Source organism: Lontra canadensis, unplaced genomic scaffold (genome assembly GCF_010015895.1).
Source record: "Lontra canadensis isolate GAN:19392208 unplaced genomic scaffold, GSC_riverotter_1.0 scaffold28, whole genome shotgun sequence".
Classification (NCBI taxonomy): domain Eukaryota; kingdom Metazoa; phylum Chordata; class Mammalia; order Carnivora; family Mustelidae; genus Lontra; species Lontra canadensis.
The window spans coordinates 20866109-20892605 of record NW_022631022.1 but is presented as its reverse complement, the minus strand read 5'-3'; the positions used below and the strand labels follow the sequence as shown (position 1 = coordinate 20892605).

Sequence of the window (26497 nt, the reverse complement as noted above, 5' to 3'; positions counted from 1 at the left end):
AATTTTGACAGAAGTTGTACTGTGGGTAAAATGTTACCAAGCTGCATCACATGTAACAGAAAAATCATTTGTGAAAGGAAGAGTCAACCAATGCAGCTAATTCGTTTGTTGTCTTATTTTAAGAAGTTGTCAAATAAACTTAATCAAGGACATGAGAGATCTTTAGATTTGAAAAGTATAAAACATGATGAAAGAAACTAAAGATGACACAAACAAATGGAAAGATGTTCATGGGCTCCACATGGAAGACTTATGGCAACAAATACTCTTAAAATGTCTATATTACCTAAAGCAATCTACAGATTTAATGCAATTCCTAGCAAAATATCAATAGTATTTTCCACAGAACTAGAACAAATAATCGTAAAATATGTATGGAATTAAAAAAAAAAACCCAAATAGCCAAAGCAATCTTCAAAAAGAACAACAAAACTGGAGGTATCATAATCCCAGATTTCAAGATATACAACCAAGCTGTAGTAATCAGAACAGTATGGAACTGGCACAAAAATAGATACACAGATCAGTGGAACAGAATGGAAAGCCCAGAAATAAATCCACAACTATACAGTCAATTCATCTTCAACAGAAGAGGCAAGAATATGCAATGGGGAAAAAAAAAAAACAAAACTCTCCAACAAGTGGTTTTGGGAAAACTGGACAGCTACATGCAAAAGAATAAAACCAGATGACTTTTTTTATACCATACTAAAAAAAAAAAAAGACCCTCAAAGTGACTAAGACCTGTATGTGAGACCTGAAACCATAAAAATCCTAGAGGAATACACAGGCAGTAACCTCTTTGACATCAGCCACAGCATTTTTTTTCTAGATATGTTCCTGAGGCAAGGGAAGCAAAAGTAAAAATAAACTCTTGGGACTACTTCAAATTTAAAAGCTTCTGCACAGAAAAGGAAACACTCAACAAAACTAAAAGATAAACTAGTAAATGGAAGAAGATATTTGCAAAGGACATACCTGATAAAGAGTTAGTATCTAAAATATATAAAGAATTGATACGACTAAACATATGGGATATGGAATAGAGCAGAGGATCACAGGGACAGAAAACCAAATGGGAGGAAATCAGAGAGGGAGACAAACTGTGAGAGACTCTTAAATCTGGGAAACAGACTGAGGGCTGCAGAAAGGGAGGTGGGTGGGGGGGATGGGGTAACTTGGTGATTGGCATTAAGGAGGGCATGTGATGTGATGAGCACTGGATGTTATATACGACTAATGAATCACTGAACATTGCATCAAAAACTAATGATGTATTATATGTCAGCTAAACAAAAAATAAAGAAAATAACAACTCAATACCCAAGACAAATAATCCAATTAAAAAATGAGCAGAAGACATGAACAGACAGTTCTCTGAAGAAGACATCTAGATAGCCAACATATGAAAGGAAAAGATGCTCTGCATCACTAATCATCAGGGAAATGCAGATCAAAACCACAATGACATATCACTTTATACCTGTAAGAATGGCTAAAATAAAAAACAAGTAACAACAAGTGTTGACAAGGATTAGAGAAAAAGGAACCCTAGTGCATTGTTGGTGGTAATGCAAACTGGTACAGCCACTGTGGAAAACAGTATGAAGGTTCCTCAAAAAATTAAAAGAATTACCTTATTATCCAGTAATTCCTCTACTGGGTATTTACTGAAAGAATATGAAAACACTAATAAAAAGAGATATATGCTCCCCATGTTTATTGCAGCATTATTTGCAATAACCAAATTATAGAAGTAGTCCAAGTGTCCAATGACAGATTAATGGATAAAACCATGGTATATTTTAGATTTGCTGACTTGTTTGTGAACTAACATGTGATCTCTACTGAAGAATGTTCCATGTGCACTGAGAAAAATGTGTATTTTGCTGCTGATGAATGGAATATTTTGTATACATGTGTTAGGTCCCTTTGGTCTGCAGTATTGTTTAAAGCATCTGTTTCCCTAATTAGTTTTCTTTCTGGATGTCTATCCATTATCCAAATTTGGGTACTGAAATCCCCTACCTTTATTGCCTTGCTGTCTTCTTTTTCCTTCAGTTCTTTCAGTGTCTGCTTCTTATATCTGGGTGTCCTGATAGTGTCTATGTATTTATAATTGTTATATATTCCTGGAAAATTGAAAATTGTCCTTTATCACTTCTGAGTCACTTTAGGACTATTAGTAATAGTCACTTTAAGACTATTTAATCTTATAGACGTATGGCCACTCTACTCTCTTCAGAGAGTATTAATTCACATGGCATATCTTTTTTTTTCAATTCTTTCACCTTCATCTTATGTGTGTCCTTAAATCTAAAGTGAATCTCTGGAGTCTATTTGAGTAGACACTATATAATTAGATCTTGATTTTTGTGTGCCTTTTTATTGGGGAGTTTAACACACTTACATTACAGTAATTATTGGTAGAAAAGGGCTTATTTTGTTTTCTATCTTATAGTTACCCTGTCCCTCATTCTATTCCTCTATAGATTTGTGCTTTTGTTCTGCAGATTGTTTTGTAATAACATTACTTTTTTCTTTACTTTCTTCTGTATCTTTGATAGGTATTTTCTTTATGTTACTAGTGGGCTTATATAACATAGTTGTAATGATCCATTTTAATCTAATAATAACTTCAATTGTAAAGAAAAATGCTATCCTTTTACTTATCTCCCCAACATTTTATTTTATTGATGTCACGAGATATATATATACATATATATATATATATATATATTTTATGCATGGAGCCCAGTGTGTGGCTTGAACTCATGACCATGAGATCAAGAGTTGGATGCTTAACTGACTGAGCCACCCAGATGCCCCATACTGTAATATATTATATATTAGATATTCATTAATGTATTTTTATAGTTATTACTATACTTTTATATAGAAATATACAAGTTGTTACCAGAAAATTTCTATATTATAATTCTATGTCATAATTAAAATGATTTACAGCCTCCTTGTTATAGTAATGCACAATTCTGAATCACCAGCAAGCTTTACACAGTTGACCTTTGAACAACATGGGGATTAGGGGTGCCAACCCCATGTACAGTTGAAAATCCAAATACAACTTTTGATTCCCCCAAAGCTTAACTACTAAGAGTCTTCTGTTGATTGGAAGACTTATGATAACATAAACAGTTGATTAACATATATTTTGTATGTTACATGTATTATATACTATATCCCTATAATGAAATAAGCTAAAGAGAAGACCATGTTATTTAAAAAATCATAAGGAAAAGAAAATACACTTATGGTACCATGTGTTTATTTAAAAAATCCACATGTAAGTGTACCCATGCATTTCAATCCCATGTTTTTTTTTTTTTTTTAAAGATTTTATTTATTTATTTGACAGAGAGATCACAAGCAGGCAGAGAGGCAGGCAGAGAGAGAGGAGGAAGCAGGCTCCCTGCTGAGCAGAGAGCCCGATGCGGGGCTCGATCCCAGGATTCTGAGATCATGACCTGAGCCAAAGGCAGCGGCTTAACCCACTGAGCCACCCAGGCGCCCCATCAATCCCATGTTGTTAAAGGATCAATTGGACTTTCATATGCTTTCCATATTGGTGTTTGGCATCCTTTTGTTCCTACTTGAAGGACTCACTTTAGAATTTCTTTTTAAAATTTTTTAAAGATTTTTTTAAAAGTAATCTCTACACTCAATGTGGGGCTCAAACTCACAACCCCAAGATCAAAAGTTGCCATGCTATATGCTAAGCCAGCTAGGCATCTCTCGCTTTAGAATTTCTTGTAAGGCAAGTCTAGTGGTGATCATTCCCTTAGGTTTTATTTATCTGGAAAATCTTTTTCTTCTTCATTTCTGAAGGATAGTTTTACGGGGTATAGTTTTCTTGGTTGGCCGTTTTATCTTTTAGTATTTTTTAATATCATTTTAACCCTTTTGATCTGCAGGGTTTCTGGTGAGAAATCATTGATTTTATCAGGGTTCCCTTATACATGACAAGTCATTTTCCTCTTGCTGTTTTCAAAATTCTCTCTATGTCTCTGACTTCTGACAAGTTGGTTATGTTTCTTTGTGTGGATTTCTTTGGGTTCATTATAGTTGGGAGTTTGTGGGACTTCTTGAATCTGGATATCTACTTCCTTCCCCAGACTGAGAAATTTTTAGCTATTATTTCTTTAAATAAGCTTTCTGCCCCATTCTCTCACTTTCTGGGAGTACCATAATGTGTATATTGGTCTACCTGATGGTACTGCATGCATCCCTTAGGCTTTCTTCATTCATTTTCATTCTCTTTCCTTTTTGCTCCTGTGATAGCATGATTTCAGAAGACTTGTCTTTGAGTTCACTCATTCTTTCTTCTATTTGATCAAGTCTGCTCTTGAACTCCTGTACCTAATTACCTAATTTTTCAGCTCAATTATTGTATTCTTCAGCTTTAAAACTGGTTTTTTAAAAAATTTTCTCTTTATTTTTATTTTTTTCATGCATCATTTTATTGAGCTCATTGAACACCTTTATGGTAACTGTTCTGAATTCTTTGTCGGTTAATTCATACACCTCTTTCTTTAAGATTGGTGTCTGGAGATTTAGCTTGTTCCTTTGTAAGTGCCATGTTTCCCTGTTTCTTTGTGTGTCTTATACCTTTGTTTTGGGATCTGCACATTTGAAAAAAAAAAGGGGGGGGACTTCTTCTAGACTTTACATCCTGACTTTGTAAAAAGGAAGATACCAATCACCTTGGCTAGGAAATCTGGGGGCTTCTGAAACCTTTTTGTGGATTACGAGACAATTTCTCAATTAGAGAGTTTTGTTGGTTTATTTTAGTTTCTTTTTCAGGACATCATAATCTCTTGCTCCCTCTGGTGTCTGTCTGCAACACTTTAAGTTCTCTGGTTCTCAGCAGCAAGCTGCCCTGCTCTCTTGCTAACACTAGGCATTCAAAGTATGCCAGGTCTCTGTCAGTGTCTTGAGTCAGGTGAGACAGGTTCAAGACCCTTGGACAGCACCCCCAAAAGCCAGAATGCCACTACTCCTCTCTCCCCTCCAAAGGAGAACCCATGAACTGGGGTATTTTCTGCTAGTGCTGAGCTGTGCTGGTTCAGGACAAGGGGAGAACACAAGTAAAATGAAACAGTTCTTACTCATTTCAGTGTGGCCATTCTCGGCTTTGAGATCGGCTGGGGGTACTGCAACATATTAACTGTCTTCTGGAATTCTCATAATGGTCTTTTGGTCCATATACTGAGGGCTGGGACTTCCTGTTCTGCCATCTTGCTCTTTTCGCTGGTGTTTTTATTGCCTTCCAGTGTTCATGTCTGGTCTCCTCAAGGAGACATTTTGAAGCTAGAGACTCATGTTCTGTGCACTGGAAAGATTTAGGCACAGAAAAAAAGGTGCTTAACCATGCTTCTAGAATGAGAGAAGTAATCTGCTTTAACATATTTAAAAACTCTTATGCTTCTTGGAAAATAATAAATGTATGTGAGACTTTATCCTAGATCATGTCTATCTCAATGTACTGTTTTTACAGGGCTCCAGATAAATTCCCCAAGAACTTATCCCAAAAATCCTACTTTGAATCTCTACTGCAAGGTATACTTTACAGTGCCACCTGTGCTAATTTATCTTCTGTAAAAATCATAACTCAGAATTGTAGAATTTCTACCCTTCCTCTGGGCATATTGAAATCTATTTTCTTCCCAAAACCTTTCTAATGCTCCAAGTTAGAATTCATTCATTAAATATTTAAGGAGCACCTCTTATGCGCTAGGTACTCTTCTAGGTTGCTTAGGCTCTGTAGCTCTCATTATGTGACAAAACTTCTTACAGCTATTTATGTGTGCACGTTCTTCCTCTCTTAACTGTGGGCTTCTGGAGTGAAGGAAATGTGTCCAATTTACCTCTGCAACCCTGGCATCTGTACAGTGCTTTGCACATAATCTGTAAGAAATACAGGAATGCTAAAACAAAGTCTAAGCAGCTAGACAAAAAAAAAAAAATTCTAAACCATCTCAGTTTGCTAAAGAACCAAAACAGGCTGAAGTGCCTCATTATTGGGTATCTTATAAATCCCACCAGATCTCAATTAATTAGCTTCTTTTACGCTTCATTCTCATCCTTCTGGAAAACGTGTTGATGACTATTTTCTATCCATTACTTACAGGGTACTGCAAATTAATGGCCCATATTTTTGTTACATTAGTATCAAACCAATTATCAAGAAAAATGGAAATATATTTAAGTGATTTCAAGAAACGTAAAAATCACCATCCCTAGCCATCTCTACCCCCTGTCTCTCCAAATTAGGAAACACAACCTCTTCTCCCAAGTGTCACCAACTGAGTCATAGCAGTACTAGAATTGACAGCTACAGATTAAGAAACCTAAAAGGAACCATAAAAACCAGGAAGTGCCACGTATAAGGAAAGGAGGAATAAAATGTGTTTGCCAAACATGTCCCAGGATTACAGCTCTGAACTGAGCAAAATAAACACAGAATGTGCTGAAATCCATTGGTTGGGGAGATTAAAAGCTATTCTGAGTGTCAAGAAACTATGAGGTCACAAGCAAGGAAATACTACTTAAAGGAAACTAGGGCTTTCAAAGTAGAGGGGGAGAATGGAGCCACTTACATGCTTCTGGCACATGGTAGACATTTAGTAAATGATAGCTATTATGAAGAACTAAGGTCTAGCTCAAATGTCCCTCCCTTTGTGATGTGTCAGGCTACAAAAGCCCTTCTCTGTGCTCCCACTGTAGTTTGTATAGGCTGCCATCACAGTGTTTACTGTTCCCACTCCTAAAATAGGGTTTGCCAGGTGATGGGGATTATAGTCCATGCTTCTCTGGAAATGGAAATAGTAAGCACTTAAATTATTTTTTAACAGTATTTTAAAAAAAGATTTTATTCATTTGAGGGAGCGTGAGAGCAGGAAAAAGAGAGAGGGAGAGCGTGTGGGCACAGGCACCAGCAGTGGAGGGTGGGGTGGGGAGGGCAGAGGGAGCAAAGGCCCTGAGGAGCAGGGAACCTGTTGTAGGGCTCAATCCTGGGACTCCAGGATTATGACCTGAGCCAAAGGCAGACACTTAACTGACTGAGCCACCCAAGACCCCAGTAAGCACTTAATTATTAAGTATGAAAATAATAAACAACCTTTCTATGATATCTCCTAATAAGAATAAGTTTTGAACAGAAAAGTCTGAAGAGCTAGAATAGAAGATCCTGTCTGTAAATCTTCTTACTCATCTCTTCACATTTCAAAGGCTGTCTTTTTTGTTACCTGTCCTGTTCAAAGTATGCGCTTTGAATGTCTTTTCTTCCATTACAATATAGAATAAGTTTCACAGAATAAATTCTTCCAGATGATGCAGCATGGAACATAGTGTTTTTTTTTTAAATTTTCATATCTTATTTTATCTCTTATTTTAAAATAATTTTAAACTAAGAGATATGGTTCAAAAACAGTAGAGTTCTCTTCGCTCAGTACCTCCTACTGTTAACAAATTACAAAACCATACTCTAATTAAAGCAGGAAATTAACTATTCTGTAGATGTAAATGAATTTCCCAGTTTTCCCACTAATGTCCTCTTCCTGGTATAGGATCCCACATTTCATTTACTTGTCAGTACCTCTTCCCATCTGTGACAGTTCTCCATTCTTTGTCTTCCGTGACATTGACCCTTTTGAAAAGTAGCAGTTATTGTACGGAATGTCTCTCAGTTTGGGTTTGAGAGATGTAGGTTTGATTCTCAGCTCTGTGACTTTCTTTCTCTGTAGTGTTGGGCAAGCCACTTTCTCTGGGACTCAAGTTTCCTTGTTGGTAAAAGGGATAATAATACTGACTTTGTGTTTAAGAAAATTAAATGAGGCAATATATATTAAAATGTCTGGAATATAAGGTCATACAACAAATGCTAAGTCTTTTCTCCTTGTCCCTACCTTTCAGCTATTTTGAGTAGAATTTTGTGCCAAAATGTCTAATCCATATTTCAATGCTTTCTTTTACAGATAGAACCAAATAAAATTTGCCCTCAAGTGATGACACAGTATCACCATGATAAATAGCCATTGCTGTACTGTGTAAAAGAGTTCTAGGTTTGTGACTTTGTTCTCTCTCTCTGGCGACCCCTCTCATCTTAGTACGCCTGCCTGGAAGGGCCTCCTCATTCCCTTTCTGATTCTTAGCTTGAGATGCATGGGGATCCACTTCTTCTCTCACACAGTCATCAATGATATACTAAATCTACTAAGTGTCAGACACTGTGTTAGGATCCTGGAGAGGATGATAAGTTATCTTCTATCCTTGTTGATTTTATGGTTAATGGAGAGACAGACAATTAAACAGTTAATTCAATGTGATGAATTCTATGAACAATTTAATGCCTAGGAGCACATAAAAAAATTCCTAACCTGGACCTGGGGAGAGTCAGGTTAGGGAACGTTTCATGATGAAGGTGCTATTATGTTTCAGTTAAGGTCTGTAGAATGTACAGAAATGAACCAGAAGGGAGAAAGAAAGATTGCAAAAGGCAAGTAGTTTAGAAAGAGGTATTAGAAGTATGTGCTGAGTAAAAGTAAATCGGTTCTGAAAAATAAATCTCTTGTGTTGTAAACTTGTAGCTTAAGAGAGATTTTGTGCCAATACCTCAGGGGCTCAGAAACTTCACCAGGAAACTTCTGGCCCCAGGGCTGTGTTCTGGAGGCTGCAGTTGATAGACCTAAACCTTTGGATATTATACTGAGCTTACCTCTTTCAACATCTGTGAACTGAAGTAAAATTTAAGGCCATAACTGGTTGCTTGTTCCCATTTCAAAAGTATAACAGGTTAGCCCCTTTTTGCCAGAGGAGTTTCTTGCTTCAAAAAAACAGATATCAAGGGCCATCAAAAAGTCCTTTATAAACCACCCTTTTAACTGAGTTGGCAAGAGAAGTTTTGAGGCTTTCTTAAGCTTTCTTACCTCCTACAGCACTCATTCCTGTGGGCTCAGAGGTTTGGCTTGGAGTCCAGCTGACTCTGAATCCCCAGTCTAACCATGTAAATCTGTGAACTTGGCAAATGTTACAAGTATATTATCTGTTAAATATTGGAACTTAGGAGAATCCAATAAGAGATTTCCAAACCAAGAGGTTTCTTTGCCAGTCCGTAATTTACTCTCCCCATCATCTTCACTCTTTTTCATCTGGAGGGTAAATAAGCTAAATTCTTTGAGTTTTCTCCACGGGGAATATTTCTCAAAACTTAACTGCTTCTAACTTAAAGCAGTAATATTACATACCGTCAACTGGTGTATCAGGAGGTCCATTAAGAAGGTAATCTTGTTACTAAACAGAACATCCATGCAATTTTCTGAGCAGTTATTGCAGGTGAGGTTGTAAACGTTGATTGCATTGCAGAGAGACCTAATAGGAGAGAAACAGCATTTGTAAAACTTGAGCAGCTCTTCTATACACAGTTTAAAATATATAAAATGAATGGTACAAAAGCAATAGGCACAAGATGGAAATCATTCTGAAAGAAAAAAAAAAGCCAAATATTAGGTACAAGGCCCATCAGCTAGATATAAAGGCTTATAATTTTTTATCCAAGGCCAGGTGTTTGTTGGTTTTTTAGTTGTCTCTTACTAATTTCTTAGTTACATAGCAGATAATGGAAATGTATTTAATAGTCTATCTGATCATGTCTTTTTTAATTTAAAATTTACTTAGTTAACATATAGGGCGGTAAAGGTTTCTGGAGTAGAATTCAGTGATTCATCACTTACATACAACACGCAGTGCTCATCACAAGTGCCCTCTTTTTTAAGAAAGTTTTTTTAAAAAGATTTTATTCATTTACTTGAGAGAGACAGAGATAGTGAGAGCACGAATGGGGAGGAGAGGGAGAAGCAGGCTCCCCACTGAGCAAGGAGCCCAATAAGGGGGTCGATCCCAGGACCCTGAGATTATGACCTGAGCCAAAGTCAGATGCCTAACTGACTGAGCCACCCAGGTACCCCCACTATTTTTTTTTTAAAGATTTATTTATTTGAGAGAGAGAGACAGAGCACATGTGTGTACGGGGTGGAGGGGGGAGTTGGGGGAGAAGGAAAGGAGGAGAGAGAATTTCCAGTATATTCCCTGCTGAGGGAGGAGCCTGACATGTGACTTAATCCCATGACCCTAAGATCATGACCCGAGTTGAAATCAAGAGTCAGGTGTTCAAACAACTGAGCCACCCAGGTACTCCACAAGTGCCTTCTTTATCACACATGGCCCATCTAGCCTATGCCCACCTCCCTCCCTCCATCAACCCTCAGTTTGTCCTCTAATGTTAAGAGTCTCTTATGGTTTGTTTCCTCTCTCTCCTTTCCCCCCCTTCCCATATGTTCATCTGTTTTCTTTCTTAAATTCCACATATGAGTGAGATCATATGGTATTTGTCTTTCTCTGACTCATTTCCCTTAATGTAATATACCCTGGCTCCATCCATGTTGTTGCAAATGGTAATAAGAGTTCATTCTTTTTGATTGCTGTGTGATATTCCATTGTGTGTGTGTGTGTGTGTGTGTGTTTGTGTGTGTGATATTCCACACACACACATCTTCTTTATCCATTCATCAGTTGATAATGTCTTAATAATCTAAGGATTAGATACCTATCACCCAGGAACTCTGGACCTGGAACTTTGAATAATATATAACACAAAGGTCTGTCAAATCTCCTCTTCTCAGATCTCCTGGTCCCAGATCAAGGCAGATGATGGAAGAAGGGAGAATACATGAGGAGAAACTAGAGGCTTTCTCTCTAAGAACTGCAGAGTTCTGGGGAGTGAGTACCCCCCCTGCTTATAGACTGTATGGATATGGATTCAGAGCACCTCAACATGAGAAAACCTAGAGAGTACAACAGTCTAAGGTCAAACTGTTCAAATTAATGTTTTCCTCTTAGGGGATAAAACCAATTTACATATGCCATCATTCAAAGAAACTTTTGGAGCCACAAACTCAATGGACACTCCTCTGGGTACTTCGAAAACTGTGTTTAAAACTAACATTGCCTGAGTGATCAATGTGGATTCTGGCCTGTCTAAATGAATCTCCTGCTTAAGTCCCAAGTATAAACGTTTTAACATAGTCTATTAGAACAAATCCTATAGGACAATGATCCTACAGGATCAGAAGCATCAATATCACCTGGGAATTTCTTAGAAATGCAAATTCTCAGGCCCCACCCCAGACCTGCTAAATAGAAACTCAGAGGGTAGAGTCCAGCACTGCGTGCTTTAACAAATTCTGCAGGTAATTCAGATTCACCTTCTAGTCAGAGATCCCCGGCTCTAGAATAGAGGCTCTATAGTTTGAGCACTGGAATCTTTAAAAATATATTATTGCCTGAGTTCCTCCCCTGAAGATGCCAGCTAGGTGACTTTCAGACATCTGCGTGTTTCAAAAGATCTATGGGAGCAATTCTGATGTGCGTATAAAGTTAAGAATTGAAGAACCACCATGTGAGTATTCATTCACCTAACAAATATCTAAGTGCCTATGATTTTCCAGGCATTGTTAGCTGAACAAAACAGCCAACCTCTCTTTCCTCATTTGGAAGAGAGAGAGTGAGAAAGCTCCTGTTGTACTTCTGATCATCTGTTTGTCTGATTTGGTTGGATCTTGCTTCATATAATTGATAGGTTCCTGAACTCTGGGCATAAGAGTATAATTGTTAAGAGCAGCAACCCTAGAGTAAGATACATCTAGGTCCGAATCCCAGTTCTGCCATTTGAGATTTTAGGAAGCTACATCTTAGCACTGGTAAATCAGTAAATTAACCTCTAAGTATTAGTAAATTAGTAAGTTAACATCTTCATATCCATTTTCTCACATATAAAACCAGGATAGTAATACACAGACTTCACATAGGCATCATGAATAGTAAATGAGACAATACATGTAAAGTACTTAGGAAAATGCCTGGCACATGGTTAAATATAAGTGATAGGCTTTATTTGGTTTACTAATCTTATTATTTTTGTTATGAATAAGGCACAAATGGAATGTTCATAAACTGAGTCAAATTAAAGCACGATATAAAAGCTATTATTTCCAAGATCATGAAGCACATTGTTTCCCAAATGTTTTCCTGGTACACTGGCATGAATGAGAAAAGGACTCTAGGCTGCATGGCAGCAGGAGGAGACTCAACTCTGTCCGGCTTCACTCAATCCCTGAGGCCTGTACAGAAAAACCTTGGCCGGTACTAAACTCATTTATGATAAATTATTTGGAGGCTCTACTTGGTAAGTACTTCAGAAATGGAAATCGGCACCATTTCACTTATCAGATAATATATCTAGATGTTGCTAAAGAGTGCTTTTCTGGGTGCCTGGGTGGCTCAGTAGATTAAACCTCTACCTTTGGCTCAGGTCATGATCTCAGGGTCCTGGGATCAAGTCCCACATCAGGCTCTCTGCTCAGCGGAGATCCTGCTCCCCACCCCCACTCTCTCTCTGTGCCTCTCTGCCTACTTGCGATCTCTCTGTCAAATAAATAAATAAATAAATAAATAACATCTTTTTTAAAAAGAGTGCTTTTCTTTTAAATTAAAAAATAACTTGTATTTATGAGAAAAATAATTTTTGTTAATTTTATTTTTAAAAAATAGCTTCCAGGGCTGCCTGGGTGGCTCAGTGGGTTAAGCCTCTGCCTTCAGCTCAGGTCATGATCTCAGGGTCCTGGGATCAAGTCCCGCATCGGGCTCTCTGCTAGGTAGGGAGTCTGCTTCCTCCCTGCCCCCCCGCCTCTCTCTCTGCCTGCCTCTCTGCCTACTTGTGATCTCTCTCTGTCGAATAAATAAAAAATCTTAAAAAAAAAATAGCTTCCACACTCAACATGGGGGTTGAACTCATGACCCTGCAATCAAGAGTCACATGCTCTACTGACTGAGCCAGGAAGGTGTCACCTCATAAAAATAATTTTTAAAGCAATTGTAATAAATTTGGGAAAAACAAGGACAAAGAAATAGTAGAAAACTATCAAGAAGCAATTTGGGGGCGTCTAGGTGGCTCATTGGGTTAAGCCTCTGCCCTCGGCTCAGGTCATGATCTCGGGGTCCTGGAATCAAGCCCCACATCAGGCTCTCTGCTCAGCAGGAAGCCTGCTTCTCTCCCTTCCCCCCCTCCCCACCTGCCTCGCTGCCTACTTGCAATCTCTGTCAAATAAGTAAATAAAATCTTAAGAAAAAAAAAAAAAGGAAGAAGCAATTTGGTATTTGTACTTCTGGTCTTTGTTCCCCTTACTCACATAAATGTACATTTATTTAACAAATACATAATGAATATTTCTCCAAGACATTTAATATTCTGTAATAATGGTCTGCAGGTTTTTTTTTTGTTTTTTAAAGCAGCAGAATGCTTTCCTACTCAGAAGATTAAAAGCTTACAAAATTTGGGGGTGCTTGCCTGGCTCAGTCAGAGGACCATGAGACTCTTGATCTCAGGGTCGTGAATTCGAGCCCCACATTAGGTGTAGAGATTACTTAAATAAAAATAAACTAAAAAAAAAAAACAAACCCAAAACTTACAAAATCCTAGATGCTTAAACCAGAGAACTGATAAAACCAGAGTTGCTCTGACTGAAGCAGAAGTGTGGAAGCCAGGGTCCTACTCTGTTTTCTCCTCTCAAAAAGCCTTGAAAGTTTCTTCAGAGACCTGAGCGTATGTTCCCATGAAGTGCGGTAAAAGCTACTGAGCTCTGGGGCACCTGGGTGGCTCAGTGGGTTAAAGCCTCTGCCTTCAGCTCAGGTTATGATCCCAGGGTCCTGGGATTGAGCCCCGAGTTGGGCTCTCTGCTCAGCAGGGAGTCTGCTTCCCTTCCTCTCTCTCTCTGCCTGCCTCTCTGCCTACTTGTGATCTCTATAAAATAAATAAATAAAATCTTAAAAAAAAACAAAAACTACTGAGCTCTGATGTAATATAATTTAGCTTTTTAGCTTTCTGACTAGGAATGACAACCACAGTACAGTATGCACAAGAAAGGGTATATGGTGAAAACCATCTCCCTCTTTCTTATGTCCTTCAGCCACACAATTTCCCACCTTAGAAATTACCATGGTTACTCGCTTACATATTCCTCCAGGCATAATCTATGCATACTGAAGAGTATTACTCTAAATACACACTGTGGGACTGTGCTACTTTATTTGATTTCCTAATCTCTGATCTGTACTGGTTCTGTGGTTTCCTGGGTGTGAGACACAGCTGTGTAATGTTATTACATTATTTCCTTTTCAACTTGTACTGACCTCAGAGGAGTAGTGCCCCCAGTGGATATGTTTGGTATTGCTCTGGACTCAACCCAGAGGCCTACAATGGCTTCCAACAATTTTGTAAGCATCTAGTATTTTAAATTCCTTTTCTGAGAAATACTGCACAATTTTAAAAGGATGAACAGTGTTATACTAAGGATATAACATTTTTTCCCACAATTAAACCCCTACTATTTCTGTTTTCAACTTTCAATATTACAAATAATGCTGTTTTAATAGTCTTTTAGTTACAAGTCACAGGAAGAAAGCTCTGGTTGACTTAATAAACAGAAAGGAAATCAACTTATAGGCTATTGGGTATATTGTAAGATTTAGAAAACACACAGGCACTAAAGTTACATGGCCAGGACCAATACCCAATTCATATGTTACTATATAGATCTGATGAAAAAAACCAGTGGGCCCCACATGCCACAGCTTGAACTTATACTGTGAGTTTGGATGCCAGATGCAGCTGTCTCTAATTGTCAAAAGAAGAGAGGTTAGGATCTTCTTACTTCTCTACCCTTTTTAAAAAAAAATATATATATATATGTATATATTTATAAATATATATTATTTTTTATATATTTATATATAATATATAAATAATATATTTATAAATATATATATTTTTTTATTATTATGTTACCCTTCCTTTCTACTCCTTACTTACCAGCTTCAGAGTGGAAGACTGGAATAGGTATACTGGGTTGTGAAGCTTAGGTCTCATGACTATATCTTAGACACAATGAAAACTGGGAAGCAATTCTCAGGTACTACAAGGGAGGGCCACCTTATATGCTTGGGAACTCAGCAGACATAGGATATGCTCATGGCACAACTTGTGCTCATTATAGCTATACCAAAAATATTATTCTAGTTCCTTGGGATAAATTTCCAGTAATAATAATTTGGGTAAAAAGATAAGAACATTTTAAAGATTTTTGACTGACAACTGAAAATTGTTCATCAGAAAAAAAAAATATTTTAAACTGATTTATCCTCCCAGAAAAAGTTTCTCCATGCTTTTACTAAAACTGGATAATCTCATTAAAAAATCTTTACCAATTTGACAGCTAAAAATAATATTCTTAAAGATTGCATTTTTTTATTACTAGTATGATTAAAGACCTTTACATGTTCTTATTGGCCATGTGTATTTATATTTTCTTGAATTATCACTGTGTACCTTTTACCCATTTTTCTATTGGGGGAGGTTTGTGTTTTTCTTACTGACTTATAAGGCTCTTTACCAACAATAAAGATGTTAACCTTTGATCATTGTATGTTGAAAATAAATATTCCAATTTTCTGTTTATCTGAACTTAGTTTTGTCATAAAGGATGTTTTCATTTTTATTGGATGAAATCTGTCAAACTTTCCTTTAGTGTATCTGAGTTTTGTGTCAGACTTAGAAGGATTTTCCACTTCACGATTTTAAAAGTATTCTTTTAAATTTACTTTTGGTAATTCCATAGATTTCACATTTAAACTCATGACATAAAATTGATTGTGGGATAAGGTATAAGGGAGGGATTTATTAGATTATTTTCAAAATGAAGTTGCCATCCATACTCATCTTTTTGTTAATTTTTCTTATCCTCTAAACATTTTTTACTGGAGGCTTTTATCTTTTTCTTAATGATTTAGAAGGGTTCTCTCAGGGGCGCCTGGGTGGCTCAGTGGGTTAAAGCCTCTGCCTCCGGCTCAGGTCATGATCCCAGTGTCCTGGGATCGAGCCCCACATCGGGCTCTCTGCTCCGCGGGGAACCTGCTTCCTCCTCTCTCTCTCTGCCTGCCTCTCTCTGCCTACTTGTGATCTCTGTCTGTCAAATGAATAAATAAAATCTTAAAAAAAAAAAAAGAAGGGTTCTCTCATAAATATAGCAAAGGGTTAATTCATGTTGTTAGTATTCTTTCCAGTTTATCCACTGCCTTTCATTTTGTTGTTTTTTTTTAATGTATTGAAGTGAAACAATTTTATGTAGTTTAATGATTTTTTTCTTTGTGGTTTTATTTTTTCTTCCCTTCCCTTGGTTGTTTAATAAGTTCTTCCTCACTATGAGATGTATCCAGCCCTTTGTGTTTATTTTTTCCTGAATTATCACTGTGTGTAGTAATTTTAGGGTTTTGTAATTCACTAGCAAATCATTTGGAATTTATTTTGACATATGGTGAGAGCCAGAAGCTAAATTTACAATCCCCCCTCCTTTAATAGGTTATTGAAAAATTCACCTTTTCTCTACTGGCTTGAAATGGTATCTTTACCATAACTAAATACAGGACATATTCCTTGGTTTCCTACTCTAATTGATAATTTTGTCAAGCATTGTGCCATATTACATGGTTTTGAGTATTGTAGCTTTATAGTAGGATTAATATATAAAATTATAGATCCTTAAAGACTTAAACAAATGAGGGTATTACATTTAGAATGACATATGGAATCTTACAGCTTTATAATTGTATCTTATTTTTTGCCTGTTTTGATCTATAAATTTTATAACCTTGATTTTTAATTTCTTTTTTTTATGTTTTATTCAAGAAACACAACTTGTCTACAGTCATTTGTAGAATATCATAGAGCATACCCATACATATCATAAAACATGCCCATAAAAAACACGAGGTATAAGATTTTGTCCTAATGCTTTCTGTACTTTAAAGAAAATGCATTTCCTGGTAAACTGTGGAATGTGCACTTATATAATCTTTTGCTCACAAAACTTCCCCAAGAAACTTCTACAAAGAAACTACTTTTTGATGAGAAAAAGGGGGGGGGGACCAAAAATCTCAAGGTCAGGAAAAACTTGTCCACTCAGTAAAACTTGTTTGAAAGACAACCTCTATTTGAAAAGCACCTGCCTTGGAAAGATCATTTCTTTGAACCCAGCCTGGGTGGTCTGCTCAAGGAGCTTTCCCCGTAATTTAAAACTCAAATGACTAGAAGCACTTTTAAACATCAAACAGAAAGCCCCAGATTTTAAAAGTATCTTCTGAGAAGACATTAAAATCTTACTGTCCATTCTGTCAAAAGTATACTATGGCTGGGCTGAGATAAGGGCTTTGTGTCCCAAAAGACCATGACTACTTGAATGAATCTTACGTCAGTAAGTCTTCTCACTGAAGACCTTACCTCTGAGAAACAGAGGACAGAAAAGGAATCACAAAACTGGGTATTTCAGCAATAAGTACAGTAACATATTTAGATACAAAAAGGACAGTGGTAGAAAACAAGTGTAGTACAACGCAGACATTAAGATTAGTACTTATATATAATGAAATAGTTAAACAGAAAAGCCCCAGGTGGTTGTAGCCTAAGAGGATTTGATAATATAACTTAGGAAGTACATAGTTTATATCCTTATGCAGTTTGCAGTGGTTAAGACTTTCGGAAAATACTGTTCACCAAAATCCACCGTCTTACTTACACCTGTGTCAAGACTGCAGACATTTAAAAACAACTGCCATGGGCATTTTAAAACTGGAGCCCCAGCACATATTGTAACTTACCAAATTCCTTTGGTTTGCATTAAGCATTTAATAAATGATATGTAATTACATACAAAGGGGAGAGTGAATGACTACGTTCCTGCAGAGCAAAATTGTGTGCCAAGTAGGCACAGCAAGTCCCAGAGTCCCATCAAGAGAGCTGCAAAGAGCAACTTGGAATTTTCATCAATAAGTCTTTTACCCTGATGTAGGTAAGTGTGGCAAAGTGACAGATCCTCAGAAAACACAGAGGATGGTTAGCAAATGAGACAAAATTAGCCTGACGCAGGGCCTGATCTCACAACCCTTAGATCATGACCTAAGCTGAACCCAAGAGTCGGACGTTTAACTGACTGAGCCACCCAGGCGCCCCTAAAGTAATTTATTTTGATAGTATTAAAAAGAGCTATCTGAAACTAGGGAGATCCAACTGCAGGTAGAATGCCCTAGGGTGCATGGGTGGCTCACTGGGTTAAAGTCTCTGCCTTCCGCTCAAGTCATGATCCCAGAGTCCTGGGATCGAGCCCCACATTGGGCTCTCTGCTCAGCGGGGAGCCTGCCTCCCCCTCTCTCTACCTGCCTCTCTGCCTACTTGTGATCTCTGTCTGTCAAATAAATAAATAAATAAATAAAGTCTTAAAAAAAAATAATTCTAATGCCTTAACTGGACTCACCAAGTGAGTGGCTGCCCACAGAATGAAGCCTGTGACCTAGGTCTGGCCTTGCACAGAGAGGCCCACCTGAGAACCGCACATGCCAATTCTTGAGGCAGAAAACAGAGACTCCTGTCGAACCACTGAGAATTCTACTCCATTACACGATTACTCTAAGTTCCTTCTGGATGAGGTCCTTTTTTTTTTTTTTTTAAGATATTTATTTATTTATTTGAGAGAGAGAGAGAGACAGATAGCAGGAGAGAGCACAAGTGGTGGGGAGAAGGAGAAGCAGGCTCCCTGTCAAGCAGGGAGCCCGATGCAGGGCTTGATCCCAGGACCCCATGATCACGGCCCAAGCCAAAGGCATACGCTTCACCAACTGAGCCACCCCAGCACCCCTCTTCTGGATAAGGTCCTTGCCTGATTCCTCCTCTTTGGAGCCATCACAGTATATGGTACCGAGTTGGCTGAGCACAGAGATGTCTAATGAAGGGACAACTATCTTCGTTGTTTCAAGCAGAATATATAAGAATATACAACTATGGAATATATTAACACATTAGTTACCTACACATTCTACTATTCTATTTTTAAAACAGTCACCAGAATGAGTAGAAGTAGGAATCATGCACCTACTTAAAGATAAAATATCTTATGAATGCATAGTGATATTTCAAATTCAAAATCAGGATTAAGGGATTTTTTTTCTCCTTTAAACTCTTCTATATAATAGCTCTCTATCTTTTCTTTGGCACTGAAAATCTTGGCCCTCATAGGCATCAAGGATGACAGAAATAGAATATCCGTTAAGTACTCATTTGTATTATGCTACAACACACAAGAGTTTCAGAAACACAAAATTAATAGTACCACCACTAATTATAATTACTAAAAACAGTTAAAATATATTTTGGCCTATGCCATATGCATTCCTCACCTCCAATGAGGTTATATTAGCTATACTATCAGATTATCAGCTACACTGTGGTCATTTCCTAACATACTCTCCCTCTTAATTTGTTTTCTTTCAGTAGTATTTATTGCCATGACCCACTCTGCCTGACCCAGTGATGGGCATAAGGGAAATGGTAAAAGTCAGTCTCTACCCTGGAGGGAGCACCTAGTCTCCTGCGGAAGCCACAAAAGGCACAGAAGTTTCCTGCTGAGGGACAGTCCTGCAGATGGCCACAAGATGGAGGTCAGGGAAAGCTTCCTGAAGATGGCGGCCTTGGGTCTAACCAGACCCTGGAAGCCCTGAAAGGTCATGTGTGTCTGGGTCCACTTGCAGGACAGAGACTAATGGGAGGTCCTATGTGAAGCAGTACCACATAATCCGTAAGAACCATGAGGCAGTGCCCACCAACTTTTTTCAAGGTATTGGTCCTGGAGGAGGCAGCAGGCAGGCAAAGTGAACTCCATTCCCCATGTGATGACCGATGTATGTATGGATTATTCAATTTTGACATTCTTGTGACCACAGAATAGGTGAACTTGTGACAGAATTTGGGAAGGCTTTTTTTGCAGTGGATAAGGGGACATGTAGATCAGCGTGAGCCATGGCTGAAGAGGAAATGTGGCACTGTGAAGACTAGTCTAAACTCATACTGCCTTTCTTGCTCTTGCTCCATCTGTCTGATGCCACAACATGTGGGATGGGCGGGGCTAGTGAGGGAGCCAACATTCAGGAACAACAAATCTCAGCTCAAGATGGGGGTTCTTCGAGGGATGTTAATAATGCTGTTGACCAAATGATCTTCACTGTGGAGATACATATGATATAGGCTCTATACTTCAGTTTGCATTAAAACTCAATATAATCATCACAAAGAATTACTGCACTGCTTATCACAGTCTACCACATATTTTGATAAAACCAAAATTAATTTTTAAAAATATTTTATTTATTTATTTGACAGACAGAGATCACAAGTAGGCAGAAAGGCAGGCAGAGGGAGAGGAAGGGAAGCAGGCTCCTGGCTGAGCAAAGAGCCCGATGCAGGGCTCGATCCCAGGACTCTGGGATCATGACCTGAGCTGAAGGCAGAGGCTTTAACCCACTGAGCCACCCAGGTGGCCCCCAAAATTATTTTTAAATTAAACTATTTTCCTTATTAAAATGATGCCCAGAGCAAGGAGTAAGAAACCTTCAACTAGATGTGTTACTGCAAGGGTTTCTTTTTATAATTGGTCAATTTGGTACAATAAGAATTGGCAATTTAATTATTCCACAGAGACATATTCTAATTTTAGATGAGAAAATCATATATATCTTAAGTACCCACCTAATTAAACTTTCTTCATTTCCTAAAATTAACCTCCCACTGAGAAGGTGTTATGTTTCAAAGATTAGAATAATACATTTAAAAATGTAGGGTGGGGATCAAATTAAAACATTAATTCTAAAGTCTAGGGCTAACTCTTGTCTTGTCTAGTAACAAGACAGTTACCATTAGCCAGTCTTCAGATATGTTCGTAAGAAGGATCTGGTTATGTAATTTTAAATTCACAATTAAACATGTGGGTCCAGGAGAAGACCCCAGGTGGTTTGCAGTGTTAAACAGCAGATTAAAGTCTAAAAAACTAATTTCTTTACTTTAATCTTATTAGTGGTACAACAGCTGTCAACTATAACCATCTCTGTGCAGCCTTTGAGACACAAACAAAATGCCTCAATATGTCAAGTGGAGAAGAGTATTTATCAATCACTATGGCTAATTTGCAAAACAATTTTTTACCTTTATTATCTTAGGGAAAGTTATTTACTTTTAGTAAACCTTGATCTAAAAATAGATATTTAGAATTATACTAAGAATCCTGCTTAGAAATAAGGAGTTGTTTATTAATAATGGGCTGTCTTCCAGATTTCACTTACAGTGGCAAATACCATCTTTTTTTTTTTAAGCTTTTATTTATTTATTTGATAGAGAGAGATCACAAGTAGGCAGAGAGGCAGGCAGAGAGAGAGAGAGAGAGGGAAACAGGCTCCCCGCTGAGCAGAGAGCCTGATGCGGGGCTCGATCGCAAGACCCTGAGATCATGATCTGAGCCAAAAGCAGCAGCTTAACCCACTGAGCCACTCAGGCACCCGCAAATACCATCTTATTAACATTTCCTGAGGGCTATCATGTAGTGGACACATGAGGTAGCGTGTGGTTTCCAACTTCGGAATATCTGTATCAGTTACTGATGGCAAGTAAACACTATGAAAAAATTACTCCATGTGTGCTACCTGATTTAAGTTCTGAAAAGGGTGTTTAAGGAAACAACGAAACGTTAGGTTTCTTTTTTCAACTTCATTGCTAGATCTTTCCTGAGCATTTACTCTTATACATACATATCGCTTTAAGTGGTTTTGGTTTCTGTTTCCCAATTTCTGTTAGATCAGTTCCTCTTGTCCCTCTTTGACTCCTAGGTGGGGAAAATGATTCCGCAAGCATTTCCTACACCAACAAACCACCACCAAAAATCCTAAATTAAAAATCCCGAACCTATCAAACAACATCTCCCCTACCAAAAGTCAAAAGCTAAACAACAAACATGTAACAATAACAACAAAAAAACCTCCAGCAACTCACAGGAATAATGACAGTAATTTTTTCTAAGATATCAATGAAATGGTGCTTTATTTTTATTAAAATAGTGAAAGCTAAGTGTTCACATAGCAGAAACAATAAGGCAATAAGGTATAGAAAAATGGACACCAGACGAGGATGCTCAGTTCTGGCTGTCCATTTGACGATTGATGATAAATCATTTAGTCTTTTTAAGCCTCAGTTTCTTCATGTATACAAGTGATAATATTGGTGAAGATATGCCAAAGACTGTTAAATAAGTTTAATATATTTATGAAGCAGCTTTACTGCTCTTCTTGTATTTCTGAAAATGCCAAGTGTTTTGCAGGGGTTCAGAGCACTCCTTTCCAAAAGTTGTCCCTCTCTCATTCACCTTCTGGTCATGTGGCTAAACCAAGTGCCAAGTACCTGGCAATAAAAGTGTGTTAAATGACTGAATTCCTCTTTGTGTTTGGTAAGATAGTAGCAGCAATTAATAGATGAGTGAATAAAACTGATTATGACATTTTTCTCCCCCAAATGTGAAAGAAATAAGGAATAAATACATTTTACTCTTCACAGAATTGCTATTTGCCCAATTTGCTCATACCTAGATACTTCTGATATTGTTCTAATGACATTAAGACATTTGTGGTCCAATAATACCAAATGTTTACAGCTCCCTGAGCACATCCTATTATTTCAGGCCTCCATGATCTTGCACATGCTGTGCTCTCGGCTCACTTAGGAGGATTTGTTAATTTGTCAAACTCTGCATCTTTTTTAAAACTGAGTTCACATGTTATGACCTTCAGGTAAGACTCTGTGCCCTCCTCTGGCAGTTAATTACTCTAACCTTTGCGCTATTTCTGTACTTAGTGCATAATTCTATAGTTTTACTTAGCACACTGTACTAAATTACATCTTTCCCTGTTCAGTTCACCCCCTAACAAGTGAGCCTCCCGAGGATATGGACAATGTCTTATTTATTTCCACAACTCTATTGCCCACCACATAGTTTACAATCGGGATTGTATAAATTCTTTAGGTGAAATGTAGTAATGTGTAATGACATATTCGGTTTTGAAAACAACTGGGAACACAGGTATCTAATGGGTGTTTAACGTCATTTTAATGACCCAAAGGATGTCACATACCTTGCAGTGGGCAGGACAATCCTGCATTCTGCCCCAAATGCCACTGGTGTCCTGTGCTAAAGCATGGCAATTCACAAAGTCCCTTTACACATATTAGCATTTCATCTTCACAGTGACCCTGTGAGATATGCATCTTTCCCCCATTTGCCAGATGAAAAACACTACAGCTAGTAAGGTTTTAAGAGACAGGTCTCACACCAAGTACTGGCAAAGCTGGTATCTGAATCCTAATGCTCTTACACCAAGTCCCAGTTGACTTTAATCTGTTAGTGCATTATATTCCCTCTTTTCTAATACGACATACAGGTATTTCTGGCTTGAGTTCCAAAACAAACCAAGTGGGAAGGTGACTACGTTTACAGAAATAAATTTTCGCCTAAGATACGTTACATGTTAGACTGTGGTAGTATTTGTAAAATATGATATTATCTTCATCCTCTGTAGGTGTTTTTCAAGAATTCAAGCCCCAGAATGTGACAAGAGAGTTACAAAGTTAGGAAAGTGCTACATAATTTATCATTCTGAAAGTGCTGAAGGCCTGTTTTCAACAAGACTGCTGTGTTAACACTGTCTAGAACACCAAAGGACTTGACTATAACTCCCCACTGACTGTTTAATGCCTTGACACTTTGCCCATAGAAACTCATTGTTGACTTGAAGAAAATTAATAAGAAAATTGGATTCACTTTATAGAAATTAACTTTACAATCATCTTTGCTAGAATATATCAATTTGAAAGGTGAGAGATTTGTATTTCCCTTAACTCAAATGCCAGTGCAGAGAACTATCCATATGCATCTTGATTTTCAATAAAGCAATTGACCTGAATCAATAGCTAGACTTGGTGAAAATAATTCAGGAGAAGGTAATAGTGTAAAGAAAACAGAGCCTCAGATAAGTTGTGAGTACTGTCCCAGGAGTGATTTAACAATGATAGTCTAAAGATTTTCTTGAGTAGCTAGGTAACCAAAAATGTTTGACAAAACATTACTTGAGAGCTTTCTACCTAGGAAGCAAAAGCCTTAATGTAGACTGGACTATGAAAACAAAATTTTGAAACTGCTAATTTTATTAGAAAATGTGAATCCAGCATCTACAGATGCAATTTTGGTAAAATCACCATCTCCTCCAGAATGAAGTCTTACATTTCTTAGTGGATGAGAGAGAGAGAGAGAGAGAGAGAGAGAGAGAGGAATATGAGACGATGCAATGCTCCGAAGCTTGCATCACGTGTTTGAGTATGCCATGCTCTCGGGTAGATGTCGAATAATATGGAGATACTGCTTGGTTTCCCCTGAGAGAAACAAAACTGCATTCCCAAAAAAGGTTGCCCTGAAAAGATATAAGCCAGTGCTTTTATTCCTTCTGTTACATACTATAAAATGACTTAACTAATGGAGAACAAATTGTCTTTTACAAATGTTCTCTCTCCTAGCAATTGAAACTGTGCCCTTAAAGGCATATTATTCTGTTCTTAAAAGTGTACTGAAGCTTTATCTTGGAGCACAGGATTAATGTTCTGAGCTGCATCACACTGCCAGGACTTGAGCGGGGGAGGGATAGCTGCTCTTGCAATCTTCTCACCTTCTGAACACTGCAGCCTCACCATCTCAACTGGCAACTGGTTTCCAATTTCAGAAAATAACTGGTGAAATGATTGAGTTTCTCAAGAACAAAGTTATTTTTATTAAAAAGTTGGAATATGGCCCATTATGATCCAGTTTGAGAGAGCAGGGTCTAAAGAAATAGATATTTCAGTTGTTTATAAATATAAGACAATGTTACTGGGATTCAAACGAAGTCCTAATTATCAAGTTAATGCTGAGGTAACCAGTCAGGGACCCAAGGGTCACCAAGAAAGTTAACACTTAAGAGCCATAAAAAAAAATATGAGTAGTACTGTGATTTGTTCTTAAAGAACGATACATAATATATTCTCTTATCTTTTGAAGATAAGATTCTGAAGATAAGCTCCCTACTCTAGAGTATATTACTTAAGTGTGTTTGCCTTAGAAACCAGGGATAATAGCAAGTTTAATCTACATTATTTTCTACACAGATTCTCCAAATTAGGGTTAGTAGAGAAAAGGGAAGTCCAGCCTGTAGAAACATTTAATGTTCACAACAAACTATACCCTAGAGAACCTGCAGAGCATGCTTTCTCTCTATTTCTACTTTATACTGTGGCCATTCATTCATTCTTGATATGAAAGCATTTAGAAAAACAAAGGAGGTCAAAAGGAAGGTTCTATAACACAGTCAAGTATTTTCAGGCCAATCAAGAGTTTAAGAAATCTTTAATATTGGGGCGACTGGGTGGCTCAGTCAGTTAAGCATCTCTTGATTTCGGCTCAGGTCATGATCTCAGGGTCCTGGGATCCAGCCCTGAGTCAGGCTCCTCACTCAGCTAGGAGTCTGCTGGAGGGTTCTCTCTCTCACTCTCCCGCTGCCCCTCCTCCCAAGCTTGGGTGCGAGCACACACTCTCTCTCCCAAATAAATAAATCAATCTTGAAAAAACCTTTATCATTTTTATTTAAAAGTATTAGGCTCTCAGTTTGAAGGGACAGAAATTCACTAAGAATATTTCAAGTAAAAAGAGGCATTTGCTATAAGGTTACTGGGAACTTCCCACGAATCCAGGAGAATATGAACTCCTAGACCTCAGGAGGGCAGGAACAATGCCAGCTCTGTAGACTGGACCCGCTCTCATTTCCATCTCCCTTCTCTCTCCTGAAACAGTTCTGTTCTCCCTTTTTCCCAAATGGCCTTTTGTTGGCCCTGCTAAACTGAGAGCCCTGTAATGGCCATCCCAGAAGTTACTCTACATGATTTTTCAAATTCAAATACGCTAGAAAAAAATGAGTTGGAGCTGTACAACTTTACAACTGCAAATTCCTGAGAGGAGCCTGACTGGCTCAGTTCAACTTTCTGGGTTGAGTTTTAAGTCTGATATTGTTGGCTGGTCTATAGATTGGCTGCTGAATTCAAATGTCCACTTTTGGTTTAACCAGGTATGGCCATTGAGGGAGGCATCGCATGGCATCAGATGAGCTGCTAAGAAGGGGCCTGGGTGCAATGTTTAGAACAGGTGGTATTCACAACATCCAGAAAAACAAGGAGACAAAAAATATGAAATGAATGTGACGAACCAGCAAGAGAGATGAAAGGATAATAAGGAGGGAAACTCATGGTGAAAACTGGATGAACAGGGTCTGGACTGTGTTGCAAATTTGAAGAGAAAGGCAAAGATGTAACAAATTTAACAAAATAAAACAACTACCCACCCCCACCAAAATGTAAAGTAAATAAGCCCCCCAAAAGAACAGACAAGTGAGTCAAGAGACCAGAATAAGAAGTAAGCTATAGTGCACA

The 26497-nt window shown here is 37.8% G+C and overlaps 1 protein-coding gene across 3 annotated transcripts in view; it reads right to left on the bottom strand.

Annotated features, from left to right (window-relative positions):
* Positions 1 to 26497, bottom strand: part of SCAPER (S-phase cyclin A associated protein in the ER) — a 460910-nt gene that overhangs the window by 122626 nt on the left and 311787 nt on the right. For all 3 annotated transcript variants that reach the window (XM_032865126.1, XM_032865127.1, XM_032865128.1), the window contains one exon: positions 9264 to 9387. In XM_032865126.1, the coding sequence (XP_032721017.1) occupies positions 9264 to 9387 (124 nt within the window). The remainder of the gene's footprint in view (positions 1 to 9263; positions 9388 to 26497) is intronic.